The sequence below is a fragment of the Euprymna scolopes genome, chromosome 5, assembly GCF_053919585.1.
Source record: "Euprymna scolopes isolate OS-2025 chromosome 5, ASM5391958v1, whole genome shotgun sequence".
Classification (NCBI taxonomy): domain Eukaryota; kingdom Metazoa; phylum Mollusca; class Cephalopoda; order Sepiida; family Sepiolidae; genus Euprymna; species Euprymna scolopes.
In genome coordinates this window covers 66248103-66272406 of record NC_136486.1, presented here as the reverse complement: position 1 = coordinate 66272406, position 24304 = coordinate 66248103, and the positions used below count along the sequence as shown (strand labels likewise).

Below are 24304 nucleotides of genomic sequence, written 5' to 3'. Positions count from 1 at the left end.
GACGTTAACATGTAAACACACAGGACCCAGCATATTGTAGCAGAGTACTTCATAAGGAACATATGACAAGTAATAACTTGACTCTTTTTATTTGTAGCAACGGCAATAATATACGGGTAATTGCCTCACAAAAGCAATCGTCAGTCTGTGTACGCGTTCTTTTCATAGTTGTTTCTTTTTTTGTTCATTATGATGGCATTACTTAATACACGGCTTGTTGTTTACATATAGCTTCCATAATCAGATATGCAAATATGCAGAGGATAAGAGAGAGAAACAGAGAGAGACAGGGATAGAGAGAGAGAGAGAGAGAGAGAGAGGGATGCGGGGGAGGCGGGGCACAACTGAATGTGAGTAATTTGTATTTTCTTTCATTTTTTGTTGTTTTATATTTAATCGCTTTGCAATCTTAATATTTCCGTATTTAAACGGTCCAAACTTTGCAAAATTGGTGGCATAACGGATTCATTTAATTCTAGTTAATGTAAGACCATATATTAATAGTGTAGAATTCAATTTTGTTTTCATCAGACATTGTGCAACTCTTTAAAGGAATGTTATATCTCATAAACACTTGCTACATATCTAACAGTGTTTCGTCACTTGGAATCATCCATTATTCCCAAAGTTAAATAAATTTGTGATGCAACACTGAGAGAAAATATGGCTGGTTTGGAACTTTGCCTTTTTACTGGTTTGATTTAGCGACTTTCAAAACTTAATCCTTCCTGATTTTGCATCTAAGCTTAATAGGCGATCCCACAGATCACATATTATCCATATTCAAGGCCCATGAGCTAAGAATGTTGTTTGTTTTTCATATAGCATTTTCACTTCCATGAATAAGTTTATATTTGTTACTATTTGAATTCCTCGCACTACTGTCCTTATCTTGAATAATATTTTTTACAACGTTTCTGTGGCTGTAACTGTCGGCCTTCTTCAGGTGTATCTTTATTCGTTTGTAAATCTTTATATAAGTTCGAAAATTTGCGCTAAATTCCGAACGAAAATCTTTATTTAATCCACGGGTGAAACATATACATTTTCCTTCAGCCCTTGACTGAGTGGAAGTACTAAGTAATTTGCAATTATATTTTCGGAGGTTTTCCGCAGAAAAGATTGAAGATTCACTTTCTAGAGGAGGGTTATTTTCAACTTAATTTCACCAAGCTCTTCATCCCTAAGATCACAGTTACGTACACACAGTTCTTTTATGGATAAAATTGCACATTGCTTAGGATTTTCCCAAGTCATGACTGACAGAAGGAGAGCATGGTTGATTTAATAAAGAATTGCGTTTGAAATTCGACGCGGATTCTCGAGTCCGATAGACTGACTCATTTTTACGAGGTGAACTTTATGAATGTCAACTGTTACTTCAAGTGAAATGATGCGAAAATAACAGTCAATAAGCAGTTCGGAGAAATTAAATAATATGAATAATCAAGATTGAGAAACATAAATTTGTATTTCGTAAAACTTATCTCCGCGTGTATGCCTTTATACCATTTTCTCTGATAACATTTAAAAATATTAACGTTAATATTTATTCTATTTTCTATTGAACATAGAACGATGTACTTACCGGGCAAAATACCTTGAAGGAATTGTACGACAGAATTCAGAAATTTCCTTTCTAAATTCATCTGAAATATATTAACATTATATCACATAAACAGTAACTTGTGTACAAAAACGTGTATTATCATACCTAACATAGATCATGTTTAATCCTCTTACTAAAACGTGTACTTCAAATCAGAAGACGCAAGTTTACATTAGCGGAACTTAATATCCAATGAACGCAGTAAATATCACATTCAGAAGGCTTAATTTTAAATGCAAAATCATCGATTTTAAATCAACCACAGTAAGTATATAAGTAACATGTGAACGTAGCAAAATATACTTAAAATTAATGATTGAATAAACGTCAAATAACCAAGCTAAGTACAAATCGATAAACTTCATATACAGATTAATTTCAAATTTAAAATCTCATGTAATAAATAAAAAAAATGCAAAGTTGTAATTAAACCACACTGCTTTATATGAAGTTTTAATACTTTTAATTTTCACAAACTTAGCAATGGTATTCTACATTTAATCGCTACTTACTTTTGTAACAATTTTAACAAAAGTATTCCAATTTTTAAATCGCTCACTCCAAAGTAACAAACACAAATTAAAAGTAAAACGGATCAATTAAAAAAAAAACAAATCTTCATCTCATATAAAAGTGGTCATTTAAACGAAAAGAAATAGTAAATTGCGAATTTAAATTCTCAAATTGAAAATAACAGAATTAACCACAATCAACTATAATTAAGAGAAGCTCACGTGTAATAGTAAAATCGTTGTACGAAAGTAACAAATCGCAACATCTCTCACTTTTCGTTAAAATAAAAAAGATTCCTAAGAGGTTACTCAATATAGACAAAACGCCACCGTCTGTCCCATAGCATAATTTTTCGTCGCTATACTTGTTTTACAAGTTTGTTAATGGAATGTGTTCTGATAAACTTTATGTATGTGTGCTTCCTCTACGCAATACTCCAGAATTCATATTCAAAACCACCCCGACACTCAGAAAAAAAACAAACACTTTTTACTGTTGAGATACCTTGTTACAAGACGACATTCTACGAAATTGATTCTTCAATCTGACTGATAGACTTGTAATTTACTCCGTGCTTTCTTCGTGCCTGACTATTGTAACTTCAGAAATTTAAATTTAAAGTAAACTAACATCATGGCGCCTCCACTCTTTACAACTTCGAGTTAAAAATAATCCTAAATAGTAATTTACGTCCAAGTGACCAATACGCCTTTTTATGGGGGACGAATAAGAGTAAAAACTAAATAAAAATCAACTTCAGATAAACAGACAGCCATTTCAAATTAGAATAGATATGTTCAGCTTAAAAAAAGGCTGAACATCAAAGTAACAAATATAGTTTTTTTAATAGACAAAATCAACTATAATTCTTTTAAAAAATTATATGCAATTACCAACAATACATAATTCCAATAAAAAGAATTATAAAACTTTAATTAAAAACTGAAACATTCAAATAAAATCACTTAATCTCAAAAGAAAATAGTAAACTGCATAAACTTGATTATAAGGAAACTGTGAAAAAGTTTCAAATTAGAGGCCCATAGACGTAAACAACTAAAAGTAAATTGAAAACGTCTAAAAATAAAATATAGTTTTGTTGCAGTCCTTTGCTATGCAAAATAATTAAAAATTGTCGTGTATAAATGAGTTTCAATTAATTAGGTTAGACATAAAAAATGAACGTTCGCAAATGTGCGTAATTAGTAGGGCTAGGACAACAGCATATTCTGTTTTGACATCCGTTGATATCTTATATGCTTTTATGTTGAGTGATGTGGTTCTCAGTTGATCAACTGTGGCTGACATATGCTCGAGTGTGAAAACAATGATAGCACTTGTGCTCCCCTCGACGTGCATTAACTCGAGAGGTGGAAAATCCGATCCTTTAATATTTTAGCGGTCAACTCTGATAGTTCCTTCACGGCAACTCCTAGACTTTGGAAGTCCATCCCTGTTTCATAATTGCATGACTGTACTCATCTACAGAAGTGTAAATGCACTGTAAAAACATATCGCTGTCAAAATTGTCACAGTCCCCTGTTAGCCTTCAATTATGACTGTTACGTTTTAAAGTTCAGATCATGTTATGAGAAAAGTAAGGATAAGTGTATGTTCTTTTGTTTCCATGTTAAGAAGGATAAGAGTCTGTAGAGAGATGAGAATCTTAGGAGAGTTCATGTTGTAAGTGTTCATAATGTAAAATATGGAGACATTAACAGGTGTATATAAAGAGAGAGTGAGAGTTTATAAATGAGAGAGATTGCATATAAATACATTTTGAGAGGTGTTTTCATATCTAGATAGACAAACCGATAGGTTGGCATTTATACCTATGGATTGACAAGTTGGCATTTATGCTTTGACAGTTCGTATGAACGGGAGTGCTTATATAACATAAATAGACACATATACTTTCTAACACTTTTTTTTTAGATGATGAATTTCATATGGTTTTTACACATAAATAGACAATACCTTTTTCATGTAATGATGGACACAGGAGACGGCAGTTATAACAACCTGATGAGCATTTATTCTTCCACTGACCGGTTGGTGGCTTTGCGTTCAGGAATTCAAAGGTTCACATTCTAATGTTTCAAAAGTGACCGTCTCGCTTCTAGACGTTCGACTCCCATGTCTGGACCCAGACTATCGTTTGACTCTGACTCTCTGCCTCTCTTCTTCTAACTTCTCTAACTAACTAACTCTCACTTCCTATATTGAGAAATCCATGCATGTCCGGCCAACGTGACCACAATTCACGTGCCATCAACATGTGCGGACTGCACGTTTCCGAACATTCTTATTTCCCAATAACCTTTTTTTCCAATATGTTAAAAACATGTTTATTAAATTATCTTGTATAGTTGCATTCCTCAATTGCATTTTTCATAACAGGATTGACAACGCACATTCTTTTCTTGAAACTATTTTATCTCTAAGCTAAACAATTGTTTGGTTTACATTCCATATTCTAATTCTCTCTCGTAATCTATTACTAAACCTAATTTACGTGGTTCGAATTTCGTCTATTCTATTTCATTTTCATTTTAACTAAATCTCTCTATTTTTATACTCACATGAAAAAAGGATAGCCCTTATCATGTAACAATGACAAGCTATTTGGTGGCAGAAACTGGAAATTAATTTGTTTGATTTTAGGTGTGATGGCACCTGATATTATTTTTTCGTTCTTCTTTTAGTGATATTTAATTTTAATTATTAATATACATGATTGAAATAATAATAAAGGCTAGGCATTATCCCACCAATAAAACAAAATATTGTACAAATACACACACGAGTTGACTCAATACATTTAATCTGCAGCATCGCTTGTAAGATTATACTTTCAATTCTATCAGTGTGAGTCTAGCCGTTACTTGTTTGAATTGCCCTGCTTTCAATTAACTTCGTTTAATTCTATGAAATAAGTTATGTTTACAAGAAGCAATGAACACACACGGAAACGAAAAAATAGAGAGGTAAACACGAAATAGCATGCTCTAGCATGGGCACATGTATATCATTATCGTGTTAAATAAGTAAAAAAACTGAGTTTGTTTCGCAATACTAGGAATATATTCAACAGTAGCAGTTCACAGGCATTCGTATTACAATAATAATTGTCTATTCGTCATAAGAGGAGGCATATATATATATATATATATATATATATATAGAGAGAGAGAGAGAGAGAGAGAGAGAGAGAGAGAAAGAGAGGGGTATCAGAAAAAAGTTTAAAAGAGCAAACGATTGTACACTTACTCTGATTTTGTTTGTCTCTCCTTTTGAAGCGTATTTATAATTTAGATTTATTTATCTTTAATCTTATACACGCATACACAGACACAGATACACACACAAACACACACACACACACACACATATATATATATATATATATATATATATATATATATATATGTGTGCGTGTGTGTGTGTGTGTGTGTGTGTGTGCGTGTTTCATAATTGAAAAGAAAAGACTTACATCCAAACCAGGACCACCGCGCATAAGATATGACGATTCCCCTAAAAAGAGACTGAAAAAGAAAAAAAAAACATATGTATGCATAATTATTTGCAGGCATACTTTTTCTCCGAATCCAATTTATTCGGTGTAGCTTAACAACCTATAGCCATCTTGTTAAAAGTAAGTGATTTACCTACTTCAATTTTGGCAAAACTCTGCTGGAAAACGAAATTTCAGGGATTTTTTTTATCAATATTGTCAATTACTAAAGAGTTTTTATTTATTTATGAAGTGCTTCCGCATGACGCTAATAGAAGCTAGCAATATCACTTACCACAGTGCTGAACAAAGAATATGGCCTTATATATACACATGAATATGTTTAAATATAATATCTACATATATTAATTTCAGGAAAAGTATTATGAAACTTTTTTAATAGATTATGCTACAAGCAAGTCGGCGAATGTAAAATGGCTAAGAAAATGTGTATATTAAACCGATAAATCATAGTAGTAAAAACACAAATTCTTCTGCATAGAATCTACAAAGAAAACGCAAGAAAAGCAAATTGATTAATCACACGGGTCATATAAAATTTTTAAAAATAACAAAATGAATTACCTTTTCATCGTTAACATCAAAAGAACGTATAATAATCGTCATAAAATGGTTCGAAAGGTCAAACATCTAAGATGCAAATAAGAAAACAATATTCTTACTTCTACAACGATATATATATATATATATATATATATATATATATATATATATATATATATACTAGCATTTCAGCCCGCCGTTGCCCGAGTGTTGGGATGTGTATGTTGAGCAAAAAAAAAAAGTGGTAGTAGGAAGGCAAGCTCGAACCCGTATCGCAAAGGAGGAAAAGAACGGGGTAAAACCTAACGTTTATGCTGTAACGACCACCGCCAAACCGGAATCGAATTTTCTTTTCAGATTAAAGCTAGACAATCTAAAGAAGAGGATAACTTTATAAAATATCGCCGAAAAAACTGCCCCCTGTAGAAAAGTGCCTAGTTGAAGGGGAAGATATTAATGTTTTAGCCAATTTTTCGATATTTGTCGCATGAAAGGTCGAAGGTTAAAACGATACTGATCTTGGTAAAATCCGTGGCCTTTATTAAAAGTTTAAGGCAGACATGCAAACAGACATACATACATACATTTATATATTGGTAACTGAAATCTTCGACCCAAACTCATGAAAACGCTTGTTCTTTCTCTGAATATTCTTTACGTAAAATTTCAAATATTTAGACCAGAAATTGTCTGAGTAATTCAGAAGAGACCACAAAGGTCAATTTTTTAAACTTTGACCCCAATGTGACCCCTTTAAAATTATTGTTTCGGCTCTAATAAAGTTATTATGTTAGATCCCTATCCAAGGAACCTATATCTAAAATTTCAAGTGCGTAGACCCAAAACTGTCGGAGGAGTTAGGTAGAGTTCTAAAAGGTTAAATCGTTGAACTGTGACCCCTTAATCGCCAAATTTCTGGCCGAAAACGGATCACATCGATATTTCCAAATTTTAGTACCCTGTATATCAAATTTCGAGTCTGCAGATCAAAAATTGACAGAGTTATTGCGTAAGGAAATGTACAATGACACACACACGGCCCCCCCAACACGTTCACTTATATATATATATATATATATATATATATATATATATATATATATATATATATATAAAGTCATAGAAATAGAATGTTCGCCGTTTACTAGCAAGTCTGAACTTCAAGATATAATTATTATTATTTATATACTAGCAGGATCCGTTAACCGACGTTACCAGTTGGCTGCATGCCTTACACGCCTAAAAAAATTTAGCAGAGCTGTAGTTATTGGTGTTGTTTGCCGAACCTCAATCTCCTCTTTCGGAATTGACACCCTAGTTTTTTAAGGGCGTTGGTTAATCGCAAAATTTTCCGTAAATATCCCTTGCTAATCGCTGTCAGGAATCTGACGCGCAAATACTATGAGCAGAAAAGAGAAATTGATGGTGACAGTGTCGTTTGGCTCGTGCGGACTAAGCTAGAACGCAGGGTATTGTTCAGGGTATTGTTTAGGGCATGGTACTTTTGTTGCCAAGACTGGATTTAAGGTGGCAAAAAACTCTCGAACCCTGTATCACTTAAAGGGATCTAAATTTATGTAGTCACATATGGATTACAGTGTAAAAAATGTACACGGTTTTTCACAAATTGACTGTTTTAAGTAAACAGGAAAACTAAACAGAATATATAGCAGAATAATATACAGCTGAATGTGCGTGTGTATGTGTATGACTGGTCACGAATAGGGTCCTATATGGGTGACGATTTAAAAAAAACTGATTACATATAATGATTAAAGATGTATCAAGACACAGGAACGGGTATGTTTGATCTGGCAGAACGTTGGGCCATTAAAATCGTGGGGGCTGCGTTCGCGCCTGGTTCACAAAGTATGGAAATAAAAAAATTAAAAAATTTAAAAAAAAACGTTTACAGGTGTTTTTGATGTATATTTACATAATAAAACTTTGATAAATATGTTTTAAATTAAATAGGGATGGTATAGTAAAATTGTGGGGTTCGCGCCTGACCTCCATAGAATGGAAATATGCGCACACTTTAATACAGACTGTTCATTCTGCGTAAGTATACTTTGATAATTATTTTTCAGTTTTAAGAAATATGGCGTAATAAAATTATGGGGTGTTCATTCGAACCTGACCTCCATAGAATGGAAAAATGTCACAAAGTTTAACAAGGTTTTTAAATATAGATTCACAGAATATTGTGGTAAGAATTTTAGTGTAAAAAGGTATGGTATAATGAATTATGGGGGTTTATCTATTTTATTTTTACTTTCATCATATTTTGCTTTGGTTTTGATACCCCCACATTCCACCCAAATTTCAAACCCTTCCTTTTCATAACCTATCATGTTATCAGAAATCAAAGTCCATTTTCCGTAGGCTGTTTTTGAACCCAGTCAACGACGAGTACTTTTGCTAGTATATATATATATATATATATATATATATATATATATATATATATATAAATATTATTTTTGAAAATATTATCTTTTTATATATATTGATTTTACAAATACTTTTTGCATGCTTATTTTAAGGCGCGCGTGAATTAAAATTTAATTTCTTCTACTTTTATTTTATGGCCATTTCTAATTAACCGAGAATTTTCTATACTTTATGCTTTGATTTAATTAACGCACAAAAAATGCTCATGTTTTTACGGGTACATGTTACATGTATCTTTATTTGTATGTATATATGCATGCGTTTTTGGACCGGGACTGCAAAATAAAAATTAAGAGATGGGTTCCTTTTTACATGCCAACTCCTTTTAATTTTAAAATAAAAATACATTTTTTAATGTTTTTCTACACAACACACACACACCCATATTTTTCTTTGTACCATATATCAAATAACTTTGTACCATATATCAAATAACTTTGTTCCATATATCAAATAATTTTTGAAGAGAAATTAAACATGACTTCATTTTACATGCTTTTAGGATCCAAATAATTTCTGCTTTTATTATGTATAACTGATTATAAAAAATCTATATTCATTTTTTAATAGAATACAAAATAATTCAACGAGCCTTCCCATTATATAAAAATAGGGAATTGCAATTTTTGGAACCATAATTGGTTATGGTTCCTAAAATTGGGGGATTCTATTCATAAATTCATTCATTGTGATAAGAACTGACGAATCAAATGAATTCACCTTCTGCTAGCAATCAATCAGAATTCAGTATTGCCCCATAAAAAGTAAACATTTTTAGCAACGTCGCATTTCTTTATGTCGACATGGGAAGGATCTTTCGATCTTTGGCTGCAAAATTAAAACCTTCACAGAACAACTGTCTGCTGAGAATTCGTCACCTACAAGACATTTATAGAATAACTACGCATCGGAAACTCTTGTGAAACAAAACATGACTTCCTACTCCAGAAGTAATATTAATTGCATAACTGAAAAGATATTAATTTGCTGAAAACAATCCCAAACAATGTGTTGTTTTTTTTTTTACTGTCAAACTAATTACGGTGACTTAAAAAGAAAACAATTTATTTTGATTTTTGACATATTTCTCAAAAATACAGAAAAACAAAACTAATCCACGCTATACAAAACAATATAAATTGCAGGAGTAACCCAATTTTTGGAAGGAAAAATAGTCGTGTCTTGACTGTAGTAATATTTTTGATATGTGTATAAGTAGTTTTGATCTATGTTTTAGGAAGGAAGGAGAAGTAATAGCTATCAGCATCTGCCAGAAAACATTATGTAGTAAATCACAAAACACGTATTATTCGTTCGTAGCTGTGTGCGAAAAGCTAACATGTACGGTAGAGTTATTGTATAAATGGAACTATTCGTAGCTTATGAACATATCCCGATATCTTAATATGTTTGTAATCGGAGTATTTTATCTGAAATGAGTGCTTAATCTAATCAGAGATTCCAGGTTTGTTTAAATATGTATGTGAAATGCATATATATACACATATATATATGCATATATATATGTATGTATATATATATACATACATATATATGTGTATATATATGTATATATATATATATGCATTTCACATCTAATAGAATAAAACTAATAGTATCTAGCCTATATATTTTTTATTTCCTAACTTTAAGCGACGTAAAAGGACATACATCAAAGACACATTCGGCAATGGTACAAGTCTTCTACAATAGTGGTCGTGGCTTCTTCACATGATTTCCCGCGGAAGATTCTGTTTGAAAACATTATTCAACTCTTGCACGATTAACCTGACGTTATTCCTAATTATTTGACTCCTATTTTGTTTAAGTTGGTTGCCCTCGGACCCTCTCTTACTTTCGTCATCCGTCATTACAAAAATTAAAATTACAAATAAAAGTTATCCTGGCACCCATTAAATTTTACTCTTGAAAACTTTCACACTAGTATAGTAAATCGCCACATATCTAATGCCCTTAGCATGTAACAGAATAATAGCCTAAGGTCACATTAACATTTTAAAATGTAAGAGTGTTGGTTTAAGACCATATGACAATATATCGATTTTTATTAACAGCAATTAATAGTAATTGCGTTCTATCTATAAACCTAAGCGTAGTTTCCGTGATTTTTAATGAACAGAAATACATGATTGCAAACATATTTTTTTTACATTTGACATCGTATTAAAATATACAGAATCGTTCACGAATTCAAAAAAGCAGTTCTGATGAGTGGATTATTCCACAAAACTAAATATTTTTAGTACACATCTATTTATTAGGGGCTGCATGTGTGTTGACTAGTAATTAATTGGTAGCAATGTAATATATTTCGTTTAATATTTTCATTTTTTAAATGCACCATGTTGTATCAATAAAATGCCATTAGTGCACACTTTTAAATCTGATGGTAATTTATAGACATTTGTCCCATGAGGTATAATCGTGTTGACACACAATGTCGCTTTATATCATGGGTTAAGCAAATGTTCAGAATTAGATAAGGAGACCATTTGGGAAGATCAGCTTCTGTATATGCTCTCCACTTTCCTGGGTATCGTTTCCGGTTTTTAGAGACTTTCTCTTGCCACCAAAATCAAGCAACCCTGACTGCAGAAGGAGGCGGCTAGAGATTACACGGACCTTGCTTCACAGTTAAGCATGTGTCATCCATCAATCATTCCAAGACAATTACATAGTCCCCTAGTTCTAACTGACGAACCTCCATTTAGTTGGACAATTTTGAGTGAGCGTTCATTGCATCATCCTTAGAGTTATATCCATGCAACAAATGTTGTCAAGCTATTATTTGATCAATTACTGAATAGGTTGCTTACATTAAGCCTATTGTTGCTGTGTTCTTATTAAGAACCGTACTGATACGATAATTGTGTATAGTACCCACACTGACATAAGACTGTGCAATTTATCTCTCTATAGTTACATGCCCTCATCTATAACATTCCTTAATTGCAAAATAAACGAGTGGCTTCCTACATTTCTCATTATTCCTCTCAGATTCCCTGCATTCCTTTACACTTTTACAACCATCAAAAACAACTGCCTGATTCATAGAAAATCGTCCATAAGCAGTTTGTTGCATTTCATACTTTTCTGTGGCATTCTAAAAAACAAACAAACATAATTTTATTGATTATTTTGCTTTTAAAATGTGCTCACGTCTAGATTGCATTTTTAAATTCACCATGCGTGATAATCAGGTTTTTATTAGGTGTATACAATTCTGGGTGTAGCTTTTTATTTGGACCTGACATAATCAAAATTAGTCAGTCATCGCATAAGATGTATAGCAAAAATATACTGACTCTCAAGAATTAATGCCCATTGTAAATGTTTTTGTATACTAAGTCTGGAAATTTATTGAAATCATCTCGTATATGAGACATGCAAAAATGATTAATTTTAAATGCGTTCTAATGTATATTATTAGACAGATTTTCGTATCTACACATGAAATCATTTGATTTTTATTATTAGGATATATATTTGGGACCTTTGTTTTCTGAAATTGTTAGTATATATATATATATATATATATATATATATATATATATATATATATATATATATATAACGTTAGGTAAATATACAATGGAATAAGGCTACACATACTATTCGCGTTTCATTCTTGTCAGAAATCTTCAGGCGTATGCAAAATGTTCTCGTTATATGTAAGCACATGCTATTAAATTTTCTAGTTAACCAATTAGCTTCCTCGTTGCCACTACGCCCATCCTAATCAGTCCATGGGAGGGCACTTACAGGAAAAAGTCGCAGTTGGACTCCGGTTCATACCTCCTTTTTGTGTGTGTTTATGGTAAACTGTAGATAGCCTTTTTTTGTAGTCAGCTGATCTACTTAAAGCCTATGTATAATTAGATATATTCTTTTGTGCTTAACTATATATTTCGGATATTTTGTTATATATATATATATATATATATATATATATATATATATATATATATATATATATATATACACTTTTTTTAATCAATTTATTGCTTTACAATTATTTTGTATCGCTATTTTAGAGTAAATTAAATCCTGTGCACACAATTGTGCGCTATTTCTCACTACAGTTTTATAGATGTTGGAGTAGAAATGCTCTTACTCGTTTTTGCCTATGGCAGAATGAAAGAGACTCAGAAAAGCAACAAAGGCACACATTAAATCCAAGAATATTGTTATTTACAAAAGGGTAAAAGAGGAGTCGATATTGCAAAAGAGTGCCCTCTTTAGCTTCTGCCAAATGGTGAGTAGTTCTTGCCTAGAAAGGCGAAGGTAGTTGTAGTTCATGCCTTGAAAGGCGAAAGTAGTTTTCTACTTGTGAAGATGCTGGTAGACTCGGCCGCTCGTAGAATTGGGTGAGGGTTCGCGAAATCCTTCCAGACTGTCGATACGATCAACGCACTTTGCGATCGATGATCATTAAATAATATGCCCCTTTGCGGGCAATGATGAAGAAGTAATTAATCCGTAGAACATTTTAGCCTCCGGCTAATATCCACATTTAAATGAGCGGAGAAATAAATGGGGTAGAACCATGCCTTAGTTCATTAGGCATAGAGCGAGATTACGCGCGTCTGCTTTGCTCGACGCCAAGTTGAAATCCGTTTTTTGAAACACAACATTCCCGCCACTTCTGAATCCTCCGCAGCAACTGGACAACACAATACCATTGGTCGAAATAATCGCGTGATTGTAAATCACGCGGTTATCGCCCTTGCATTCTGAAATTTCTAACAAAGAATAGGATAGCGATTTGTTATTAGAATTGGCGCGATAACATATAAGAAGATGATTATCTAACTAGAACATTCAATAGCATGTTTGTATATATAAACGATTGATAGCCACAAGTCTTTGCATAATCCTGACGAATTTTCATGAGAATGAAACGCAGCATATTCTGTATAGCCTACTTTCTATATATATGTTCATACTTTACTCACTAGCTCTTCCTATATATTGAGCACTGTTGAATTTCATACTGAAAATTTACGCATAAAATTATATTCTCGTATATCAATTTATGTGATTTAATTAAGTAGCCATATATATATATATATATATATATATATATATATATATATATATATATATATATATATATATATACGCTCTATGAGGAAAGACTTGAATTAAAATACTTACGTTGTGTTCGTGACAGTAAATAAAATATTCAAACCATTAATGTCTGCTTTCAATGCAGAATAGAGTACCTTTAAATTAAAAAAAATAAACATAAGTTTATATTAATAAGACATGTGTAAACAATTACAGTACTTAATAAGTGGATTAACATTTATTTTGTGCCTTACTTTATTTTAAAATAAACAAAAGTTTCTCTTGAAATAGCGAGGAGTTTCTAATATTATGTGAAATATACTTGACACTACGTTTTGTTTGAATTGTTTATACTGAATTGATAACTTGATGCATGTAGTACAACAACAATTAAAAGGCCGCCGATCTAAGCAGGATAATTTTGCATTAAGCAGTACCTTGGATGATATTTTATACGAGTATTGATTTTGTTTTATATACAATGAATTTAATAATATATTTCTCTTCTATTCATTTTTTTGCGTGAAGATAAATGTACTAGCCGTATTTATTAATCTGTTACTTTTTTATTATATTGCCATTTTTGACATGAATTTTGAACGTAAAAATCACATTGTTGTTGCATTGACCTAATAACAATATTTATACACAGTAGTCACTGCATTGACGCTTGAGGGAAACATTAAGATTTAGGATACATATTGATGAGAGTAAGGTGTCCAGTAAAAAACAGCGTTGTTATCTATAATGGTGAAAATTAAGTAGAACCTTATTATTTAAAGGCACCACTCAACTTGTTTACTCGAAGACGATCATGTTTAATATAGTCAGATAGTCTACACTTCGACGATTTATTAATATAATTTTTGTTTAGATTTTAGAAGGATAGAGAGTGAGGGAACTTTGATTTGTCTATTTTTGCCTTCGTCACATGATATGTTATATCGCTTTCAGATTGAAAATATGTTACTTTCTGCAAAATTGTTAAATAAGCCTAACGTAAACAATGCAAATCATGCTAACAAACATACCAATTTACTTAAAAGAAAATTGACGCTCTTTCCACCAGGTGTGAGCACGTTGAATTCTAACGTCACATGAATCTCCAGCTGAATGTGATTGGATGTGAATTGAATAGTAGGCTTCATTGAGGTGTCAAAAGTCAATTCAACCGTTCCATTTGAATAGTTCTTCGAAACCTGCAGAATGAAAATAAATTGATACAACAAGGTTTTAATTGTTAAATGAATGTGACTGCTATATTAAAAAAAGAACTAGCACTCCTCTAACAGTAAGTGGTGAGAGACGACGACTGAAAGAACACTAGAAAAGAACAAAAATTGTCAAAGTTGGGGAAGACGAAAGAAAGAAACTTCACGTATGTGACGAGGGAACTAAGCAGTTAAAATTGTAAACGATGTAAACATAGCCAACATACTAAAGATAGTGGAGATTGATGAATATGATTTAGATATTATAAAAAGTAAGAAAAATATTTTATTGCGACATGAGTAGCGTATTCTCCCAACACAAGTGCATAGTTAATAATACGGTTTACTGTTAGTTACTTAATGCAAAATATTATTATCGCCCCTTTGTTTGAAATTAGAACTAAACAAAAAATCAAGCTTAAGTCTGTAATATCGAGACACATGGAAATACGCCACGATCATGTATTCTAAAAACTGCAAGAACCGTTTAAAATACAAGAAAAACACCAAACCTACGTATTTCATAAACTAAACAGAAACACAGGACTATTATATAAACCTAGATTAAAACAAAAAGAGTTTATAAATACTAAACAACTATATAACTGTAAGTAATTTGGTGTGAAGTTCATTGTTGTCACTCATTGTTTTGCGACATTATGATTCGTCGTAGAACCTGTATCACAAATGTCTCTCCATAAAACTAGCTTCTTTCACTCCAAGTCTCGAGTTCAGTTCGAGAGCTTGGAGAAATATCATCCTTACTTGACCCTCATTAAGTCACTGGGACCAGGGACGTCAGAACGTGCAGCACACTCCACTCTCTACTGCTGCTTCCTATCTGGATCTCCGTCTCTCAGCCTGGCATTTAATTTCCTGAATTACGAGAGCTACTTCAACTTTGGCTTACTTACAGCGACATCAGCGACTCCTGCGCCTCCAGCGCCTCCAGCTCACTCCAGCGTTTCCCCAACATTTTCTGAAGTTTCAATGTAGCTAACTAGGACTCAAACTGACTTCTGCAGTGCCAGTAATCCATTCTTGCGACTCCAACTTACTTCTAAAGCGACTCCAGCTTTTCCATCTACTTGCTCTAGTGCTCACTGACGTCCATCTATCTGCTCCAGTTACCATTAACATTCAGCTACCAGTTCTTTTTTCATGGACCTTAGAAAATCACCTTCCCGCGATGGCCGTTTTCGCTTCGGCTGATTCTGATTCCAATACCGTGCATTATATCATTTATTATTTGGTGAACATAAACCACAGTACGTTGACTTTAAATACCCATTTGTGTTTGCCCCCCCCTTCTTGGTTATTGCCATGACTTTCCTTGTCTATTATCTACTTTATTAGTTGAAAAGTCGATAGGCACCTTCACCACTCCCAGCCCTCTACAGAAAGTGAGGATATAAGAATATGAAGAAGATAATATCAATATAACGAGTTAAACATTAAATATAGCAATTTCATACAATTAATGAGTATTAATTCGAAGCAACTGTAAAAATCATTAAGAAGATGTTTCTACTTACTTGTGGGAAAAAACTACCAACACAAAAGGATTTGGGGCAATAAGTTCGAAACATTTTTCGTTGCTCCTCCGTTTTAAACTGCAAAATATAAATAAAGGCATTTGCTTATCTTTCTTCTCTCTCTCTCTCTCACTCTCTCTCTCTCCCTTCATCAGAAAATTAGATAAAAATAAAAATGTTGTGATAAAACGTAAGTATATTCTTATTTTGTACATTAAAAGTTCAGTTTTCCTTTGGGATATTATTTCACTAGTTTTATAATTTATAGACTATACTGTTGTGTAATATATATAAATCCCCGAAACAGTGTTTCATGGTAAACAACTGATGATCCCTTGAAAAATAAATTATTGGTATTATAGTAAATTCGAGAGCGAGTTGATGCAGTGATTGCAGGTGATTAAATGTCTTACTGACTAGATGGTTTTCTAACGAATGATAACAAATATTTTTTGTATAGTTTTAAAGGTTAAAAACTTCAAAGACTATATGTATATACATATATATATATATATATATATATATATATCAATTATTCATAATAAATCGTTACATTGTTTAGCTTTTTTTTCCATAACATATATGTATTTCACACTCACAAGCGTATATATACATATATGAATATGAATATATATGTGAATATATATGTATATATGTATATATATATATATATATATATATATATGTATATATACCCGTTCACATACATTTTTTCCTAATAAAGCTAGAACCCACGACGCGTTACTTGTCACATCGTAGAATGTAGAACGATTAAATTAAAATTAAAATCGAGGCATAGCCAATAGATTTCGCAATAGCATACGTGCGACGATTTTGGTTCGCACCTATATCGGAGCACGTCACTGATGAGATGTACTACATCGAAACCCACTTCGGGTTTAGCGTTGTCAGTTGTCGATGCAATTGCTTGGTTCATTCAGATTCTGGGTTCTAGCTTTATTATGAAAATGAGTATGTGAACGGGTATATATATATATATATATATATATATATATATATATATATATATATATATATATCAGGAATATTTGCCACAAAATGTACATTTTTTATATTCCTTTCACTAGTGTTTAGCTGATTGATTTTATCAAACTGCAATAAACACATGTCATAAATCAATCATTTATCTATACACTGTGTTCATGTCCTTAATGTCTTCACCAACGTACACACTCGTTGATATATTTTCTTCATACTGATGCAGTGAGAAATCTCCAGAGGTAACACAGTTCTCGATTTTTATCCTTGTTGCATTTATTTTAGTAGTCATTGGACTCATTGGACTTGTAATCAACCCAAGTGTTAATGTCCATATCATCGCTATCATTCTGCCTGACAAGGGCAGTTCAGGCGCCACTTTTCTTTTTTGGTTTAGGCTTTTGGTCACTTTTGAACAAAACTTTTCAGTCAGTTACTCAATGTGCTTTGGCAAAATGGCAATCACATTTTTTCATTTTTCTAACCTCCCTTGCTATTAGTCTTTGATGGATCTTTGGGAAATCCTCTAAACTGAGCTGGAGGAAAAAAGTCGGAATTCGTGCTTTGAAGGGCCAAAAGTCTTTTCAGTTGGTGTAGTTATGTTAGATGCTGGTTCTGCTGCTGACAAAGGTATGCTGACTCCAAATGTGGATGTTTGAGGAGAAGTAGGTGCTTGATCTGTTGAGACTCTTTATTGGCAGGATGAGGAGAGAGTGTCTGCATAATTATATACACCCTTACATACGTACATACATATATATATATATATATGTATATTTATATACACACCTATATATATATATATATATATATATACTTATTCAAAATAATATACTCCAAGCTGATATCTCACAATGAATGCTATGTTATTACTTTAAAATAATCGTGATATTGTTGATATAAAACTTATAAAATTTATTTTTATACGAGTAGAACTGTTTCCGAAAATTTAGAAGACAATGCATTTCAGAAAAAAACAGTCATAAAAGCAGAATGATGGAAAATTACATGCTTATAATACAAGAACTCATTTGTTAAACTGTCTTATACTTCTCTTAATATTAAGTTGCCGTAATTGTTGGCGTATTATCTTCGAATGTTCAGTTTTTAAACAGTTTTTAAAAAATGTTATTCAAATCTGTGAAATAGGCACTTGTTTATTCTTAGTCAAAAAATCTCTCTATATATGGTGATTCGAACACATTTTCCATTTTACAAAGCTATATTGTTTAAGATGTAGGTCGGCTCTAACTTTTCTGTTCGTTATCTAGGCACAGCCACTCATTCAGGGTTTATCAGAGAAATCACGTGTTCTGCCTTGTTTATTGTCAAGGAGAATTTACTCCTTCATACATTCCTTTATTCCTCTATTGTTTTTCTCATTCGTCAGACATGTCTATGCGAATAATCTGGATCGATTTTGTCTGGCAGGTTCATGATAAAGATTTTTGTTTCCGATTTATCGTGCATGAGCCCTAATAGATTGGTAGTGATTAGAGCGGTCGCTTCATCAACAATAGTATAATATCGGGATGATTGTACTGCCATATCGCACAAAAAGTTGAGCCTACAATTATATCCATTAAACATTCTAGCAGCTAGAACCACATATAAAAGATAAGGCAAATAGTCTTATTCTGTGAGCATATTTTTTATTAAATATACCCACTTAGCCAAACACATTCTACCTTCAAACTAAGAAGAATCAACTGAAATGAAATGCAAATCAAAAACACATTTTGGCCAAACACCAGCCCCCAAGAAATAAATTCGCATCCTCTATAAGTCTCGTATTCAAAATTCCAAGTAACCTCTATAGTGTAGATTATTTTGTCATAGTAAAAAACTTGAATATCCTACCATGATCTAAACGAACTTCGACTCATAAACTAGCTTTAAATTATTAATGGCATATCTGTTTCTCTCTTTCACACACCCACGCCCACTCTCTCTCTCTCTCTCTCTGCAGTAGTTACTTATATTTTCTTTATTGTTCTCCCTCGAATTAGAGCTGTACCCAATTAAATTATGTCTCCATCGGTATAAATGCAGCATTATACTAACAACCTCGTAGATTTATTTCAGGGGTTTCATGTCTACCACCGAAGCTGGCTTGATTTGACACGCGTTACACAGACGCACCTAGTTGTAACACACATAGATTATCTAGAGCGTATTTTCTAACACACACAGTCACGTTCCCGACCCGCCTTATAACTCGTTAATATCTACAAACATCACTCTTAGATCTAATCCTATCTACAGTGACAAATACCCATAGTCCACGTGATATGGGTTCATCTAACCCCAAGTTCTTTACCCAAACCTAGGAGCCCTTAAAATTACTAAGAAGCGATCAGAAAAGACATAACATGTGGATTAGTAGTATTTCTATTCTTGATGGGTAGTGTCCAAGAAAATATTTTATGGCCAAAGCAAGTATTAACACTTATTTTTATGCGGAAGTACTATAGCAAGCCTTACTCTACCTAATGGTTCCTTTCAATTGGTGCAGAATCCATTGCGCAAAGGCATTATGCATTTCGCTGATTCGTCCGTATCAAGTGAGGTACATATAGAAAAAAAGTGTTTAGAAGCTAAAAATACTTGGAAAATAATATTGTCCCAGCCAAGAAGGAACCACCAAAACCTATCGAAATGTATATAACGCAATCTCGTGATTTCTATAAATATTATAGTGTGGCGAATAATACACAATCAACATTCCCCCTTACAATCAATGGCAACTGATTTCGCTGATTGATTTCCCTGCAGTTCGCGTCCAACTACATTTAAGAAACCGTAAGCAACTTACTCCTAAACTGTACTTTGAAAGCAAAAGTAACCTCATAGTATAAAATAAATACGATCCAGGTGCGCTTGAAAGCCAAATTACAACGCAATATTACGAAAATAAACAAATATTTTACTTGTTTAAAATTTGTAATTAAAATATATTTCGGAGTCAAACTCCGTTATCAGGATTTTGTACATTTGTTAATTATTTTCTTCTTTTACTTGTTATTTGTTTAAGTTGGAGAAAAATATCAGTTAGATATCGCGTTGTCTCGCAGCGGTTGTATTTTGAAATGTGGGAACGCTGCGTTGGCTACACAGGTCTTACCTCAGCTGTGTTTATTCTGTTATATTGCGTTGTGATTTGACTTTCAAGCACACCTGATACGTATTTTATTTCATTGGAAGTAAATCAATGATTCGTCGTTTAAACTGTCCATCGGGTTTGTGACTTTCGGTCCCAAATAATTCGTCTGCGTACCGTTTTTGAACGCCGTGTCTTAAGTTCAGTATTTTAAACACTTCTGCTATGCTAAGCATACACAGGCCAACACTATTTTTTGTTTTAAATTATTTTAATTTGTTTTCCTTTAAAATAAATACAATAAAATTCCGTTGAGTTAAAAAATTATTTTAAATATAAATAGACAATATATAACTATAATCATATTTACTGCAGTTTTTTACGATTTTTTTCACGTCTTACTTAAAAAATATTTCATTCTTCAATGAAGGGTTTAGGTAGAAACTTGGTTTTCGTAGTGCGTTTAGTAGAGTATCCATTATTTTAATTAGTTCTTGAAGTAACGCTCTGGAGGCGCCAAGATTTCTATTTGCTTCAATCGTCACTTAAGAACTGTTTTCTCAGGACAATAAAAGAAAATATAATCTCCAAATTATGTTTTTTTTATTTTTAACATTGTTCATCTTACATTTTTAAGATAAACAGGTGGACTAAATAGAAAAATAATGACGGGGAAGGAGGATCGAACTTTTCTCTAAGTGTACGGTCGCACAAAAAAGAAAACAAACTACTAATAATGACAGGGGACGGCTGAGTGAGCCAACGTCAAATCAGACCTGCTAATCAGTTCTGAACATGGAGGATCGACTTACCAGAACGTTGTATAGAAAACTGAACTCCTTCCCAAATTTAAAATGTTTTTTTTTAAATATATTTCATAATCTGGTTGCTTAATGTAAAAAAAGAGTTGAAAAATTAGTAGTAAAATTGTAAAATATGTTGTAAAATAAGAGAAAGAAAACAATTGTACAGAGGTTCCGATTGTTTTATGTGTATTAAAAATATAGCCAAGTTATGGGTGATTAAAAATAGAAATTCATCAAACAAAATAGGTTGTCGTGTCCAAAATAATGCATTTTTATTGCAAGTTAAAATTGTTTTCAAACAAAAGAACAAGCTAAAATATGTTTTTCTAATGTAAAAATCAATCTACTGGATCAATGTGCATATTAAAAATATATTTGGGTTTTTACGACCTAACATAATATAAAATAAGTATTTTTAAATAATAATGATTTTACACTTAAGCTGGGGGATCACTTTCCCATATAAACTAAACGTAAAATGAAAGCCAACATCTTGGCGATGTAGCAAGACATGTACTCGTTGCGATGCTGAGAGCAAAACGGGAAAATGGGATAATGGTTGTGTGTAAGTCCCAAAAGTTTTCAAAGTCCGTTGGAAAAATTTCAACACGTATGTATCAAGGGGATGCTAATTTTTTTAATTAGCTTAGAAAGGGTCTCGCCGTAAAATATTATTTCATCAGTTAATTATTACTTCCTTATATTTTAAGGTTTTTAACAAACACACACACAATAAGGTGGGTTGTACAATGAACATGATTCTTGTATATTTTCTTTTCGTCTTTTTTCAATTTTTCCAACGGATAACACACTTCTTATAGAAAGGACTTTTCATTTAATCTAGAGGCAATTATGTTAAAAACTTTCTCATACTACTTATGTCCCATTGTTTTCATTGGTCGCCATGTTTGTTGTTTCACGTGCGTAAATTAGGTGTTCGAGGGTTTACACATTAATCTTTTGCATTTACTTGCACTTTATACATTAATTAGTTGTACTCACTATTCCATATCTAGCTATGACGTATATTAACGCAACGGGTAACGGGTAGGCTAGTCAAGTATATATATATATATATATATATATATATTTATATATATATTTTTATATATATATGTGTGTGTGTGTGTGTGTGTGGGTGTGTGTTTACAAATGCCCATACACAATTTCAGCCAAATAGACCCAGTTGTCTCCAGAAAAAGTTAAAGAGCATATATATATATATATATATATATATATATATATATATATATATATATATATATGTATATATATATGTATGTGTGTGTATAATATATATATATACACATATATATATATATAAGAAGAGAAAGATAGGTAAAACCCAACTATGCTCTATGAAATATAAATTCACATGTACATATTTACACATGTATGTATGTGTATATAATGAGAAAGAAATAGAAAGAATAAATAGTATTATCCTTCGTAAAATATAGATTTATACATACGGTATGAACACATTAGTGATTCTTATATAGCAACATAGTCTTATATAGCGTCACATAAATAAACGGTTACATACCCATATGCATTGCATTCACATATATAGAATGGACAAGTAATAGCATATTAAATTGATAATCAACTGTATACGAATGCGATCTATTTTCTAGTAAATATAGTCTCACTTCTAAACGATTCCTGGTAAATCCAGCTGAAATCAATTCGGGTAATGTCCTAGATTTTTGAATCAATTCCGTATTAGGTTTTTCTCAGTCTTTTTTCACTCGTTTGTAATTCGGTAATTTTCTTTTTCGAGATTTTGTTTTATACCGTATTAATATGTTTCATGCGCATATCTAATGACCATTCATTAACTTTATGTGATTTCTGATGACGATAACCATGTTCCCACTGCTGATTTCTTATTATTTTACAGTAATTTTATTTAGGACAAATATTAAGCATATTAATTCATTTTTATTTCCGACTATTATTCTAATCTTTATTAGTTGTTGTTTTCATCTTTATTGGCTGTTGTTGTTTCACGATGTTTCGGCCAACTATTCCTCAGGCTTTCGTCAGGTTGTAACCGCGACGGATAGGAACTTCGAATCTCCTAACTGAATTCTCAGCAATCATTCCCATCCGTAGTTGTTGTCGTTTCACCACGTTTTTGGTCAAGTAAACCTCTGGCACGCTTTGGGTAGGATTGAAACCGCTATCTTCAGACAATGCCCATCTGGAACTATAGAGGTCCAACGTCTCTATCAACTGCGCCGCGGGCCCTGAAGGGGCTATTAAGGTTGGATTCTTTGATCTTATGAATCCATGTTTATTTATTATGGAAGATCAGATAATATTTAGGTGATTCGAAGTTCCAATCCGTCGCGGTTACCACCTGAAGAAGGTCAGAGTAATAGTTGACCGAAACGTCGTGAAAAAATCAACCATTAAAGATGAAAAAAAAACAACTAATAAAGCTGAGAATAATAGTCCGAAATAAAAATAAATTAATATATATGATGCTCATCTCAAAAATGAGTTCTTATTAAGGAATAATATATAAATGGTTAGCATGCTTCGTTATTTGACCCAGCTATATACAATAAATGTTCGAATTCAGAAATCCATGATGTTGATATAAATATGAAACAGTCATGAAAAAGTTACTTTATATTTTCTCTTACCTTTTCCTTGGTTACTTTTAACCTCAATATGCCATCGCGATGTGCAGTATAAAGCCACGTGTTCGACACGAAATCCGAAATGATAAAATAGAGCATGCTCTTATCTTCATTTACTATGGGTAATGGTGATGGAGAAAATGGGAAATTGGAATTTTGATTCCTAGTCATAACTGCTGCCTAAAATATAAAAGCAAAGAAATTTATATATATATATATATATATATATATATATATATATATTTATATATATATAT

At 32.2% G+C, this 24304-nt stretch overlaps 1 protein-coding gene across 2 annotated transcripts in view; it reads right to left on the bottom strand.

Annotated features, from left to right (window-relative positions):
* LOC145276828 (bactericidal permeability-increasing protein-like) overlaps positions 1–24304 on the bottom strand; it is an 81241-nt gene that overhangs the window by 14777 nt on the left and 42160 nt on the right. For both annotated transcript variants that reach the window (XM_080128180.1, XM_080128181.1), the window contains exons 8-13: positions 24051–24227; positions 16492–16569; positions 14777–14944; positions 13833–13900; positions 5616–5667; positions 1589–1649 (exon numbers count right to left, since the gene is read on the bottom strand). In XM_080128180.1, coding sequence (XP_079984306.1) covers positions 1589–1649; positions 5616–5667; positions 13833–13900; positions 14777–14944; positions 16492–16569; positions 24051–24227 — 604 coding nt within the window. The remainder of the gene's footprint in view (positions 1–1588; positions 1650–5615; positions 5668–13832; positions 13901–14776; positions 14945–16491; positions 16570–24050; positions 24228–24304) is intronic.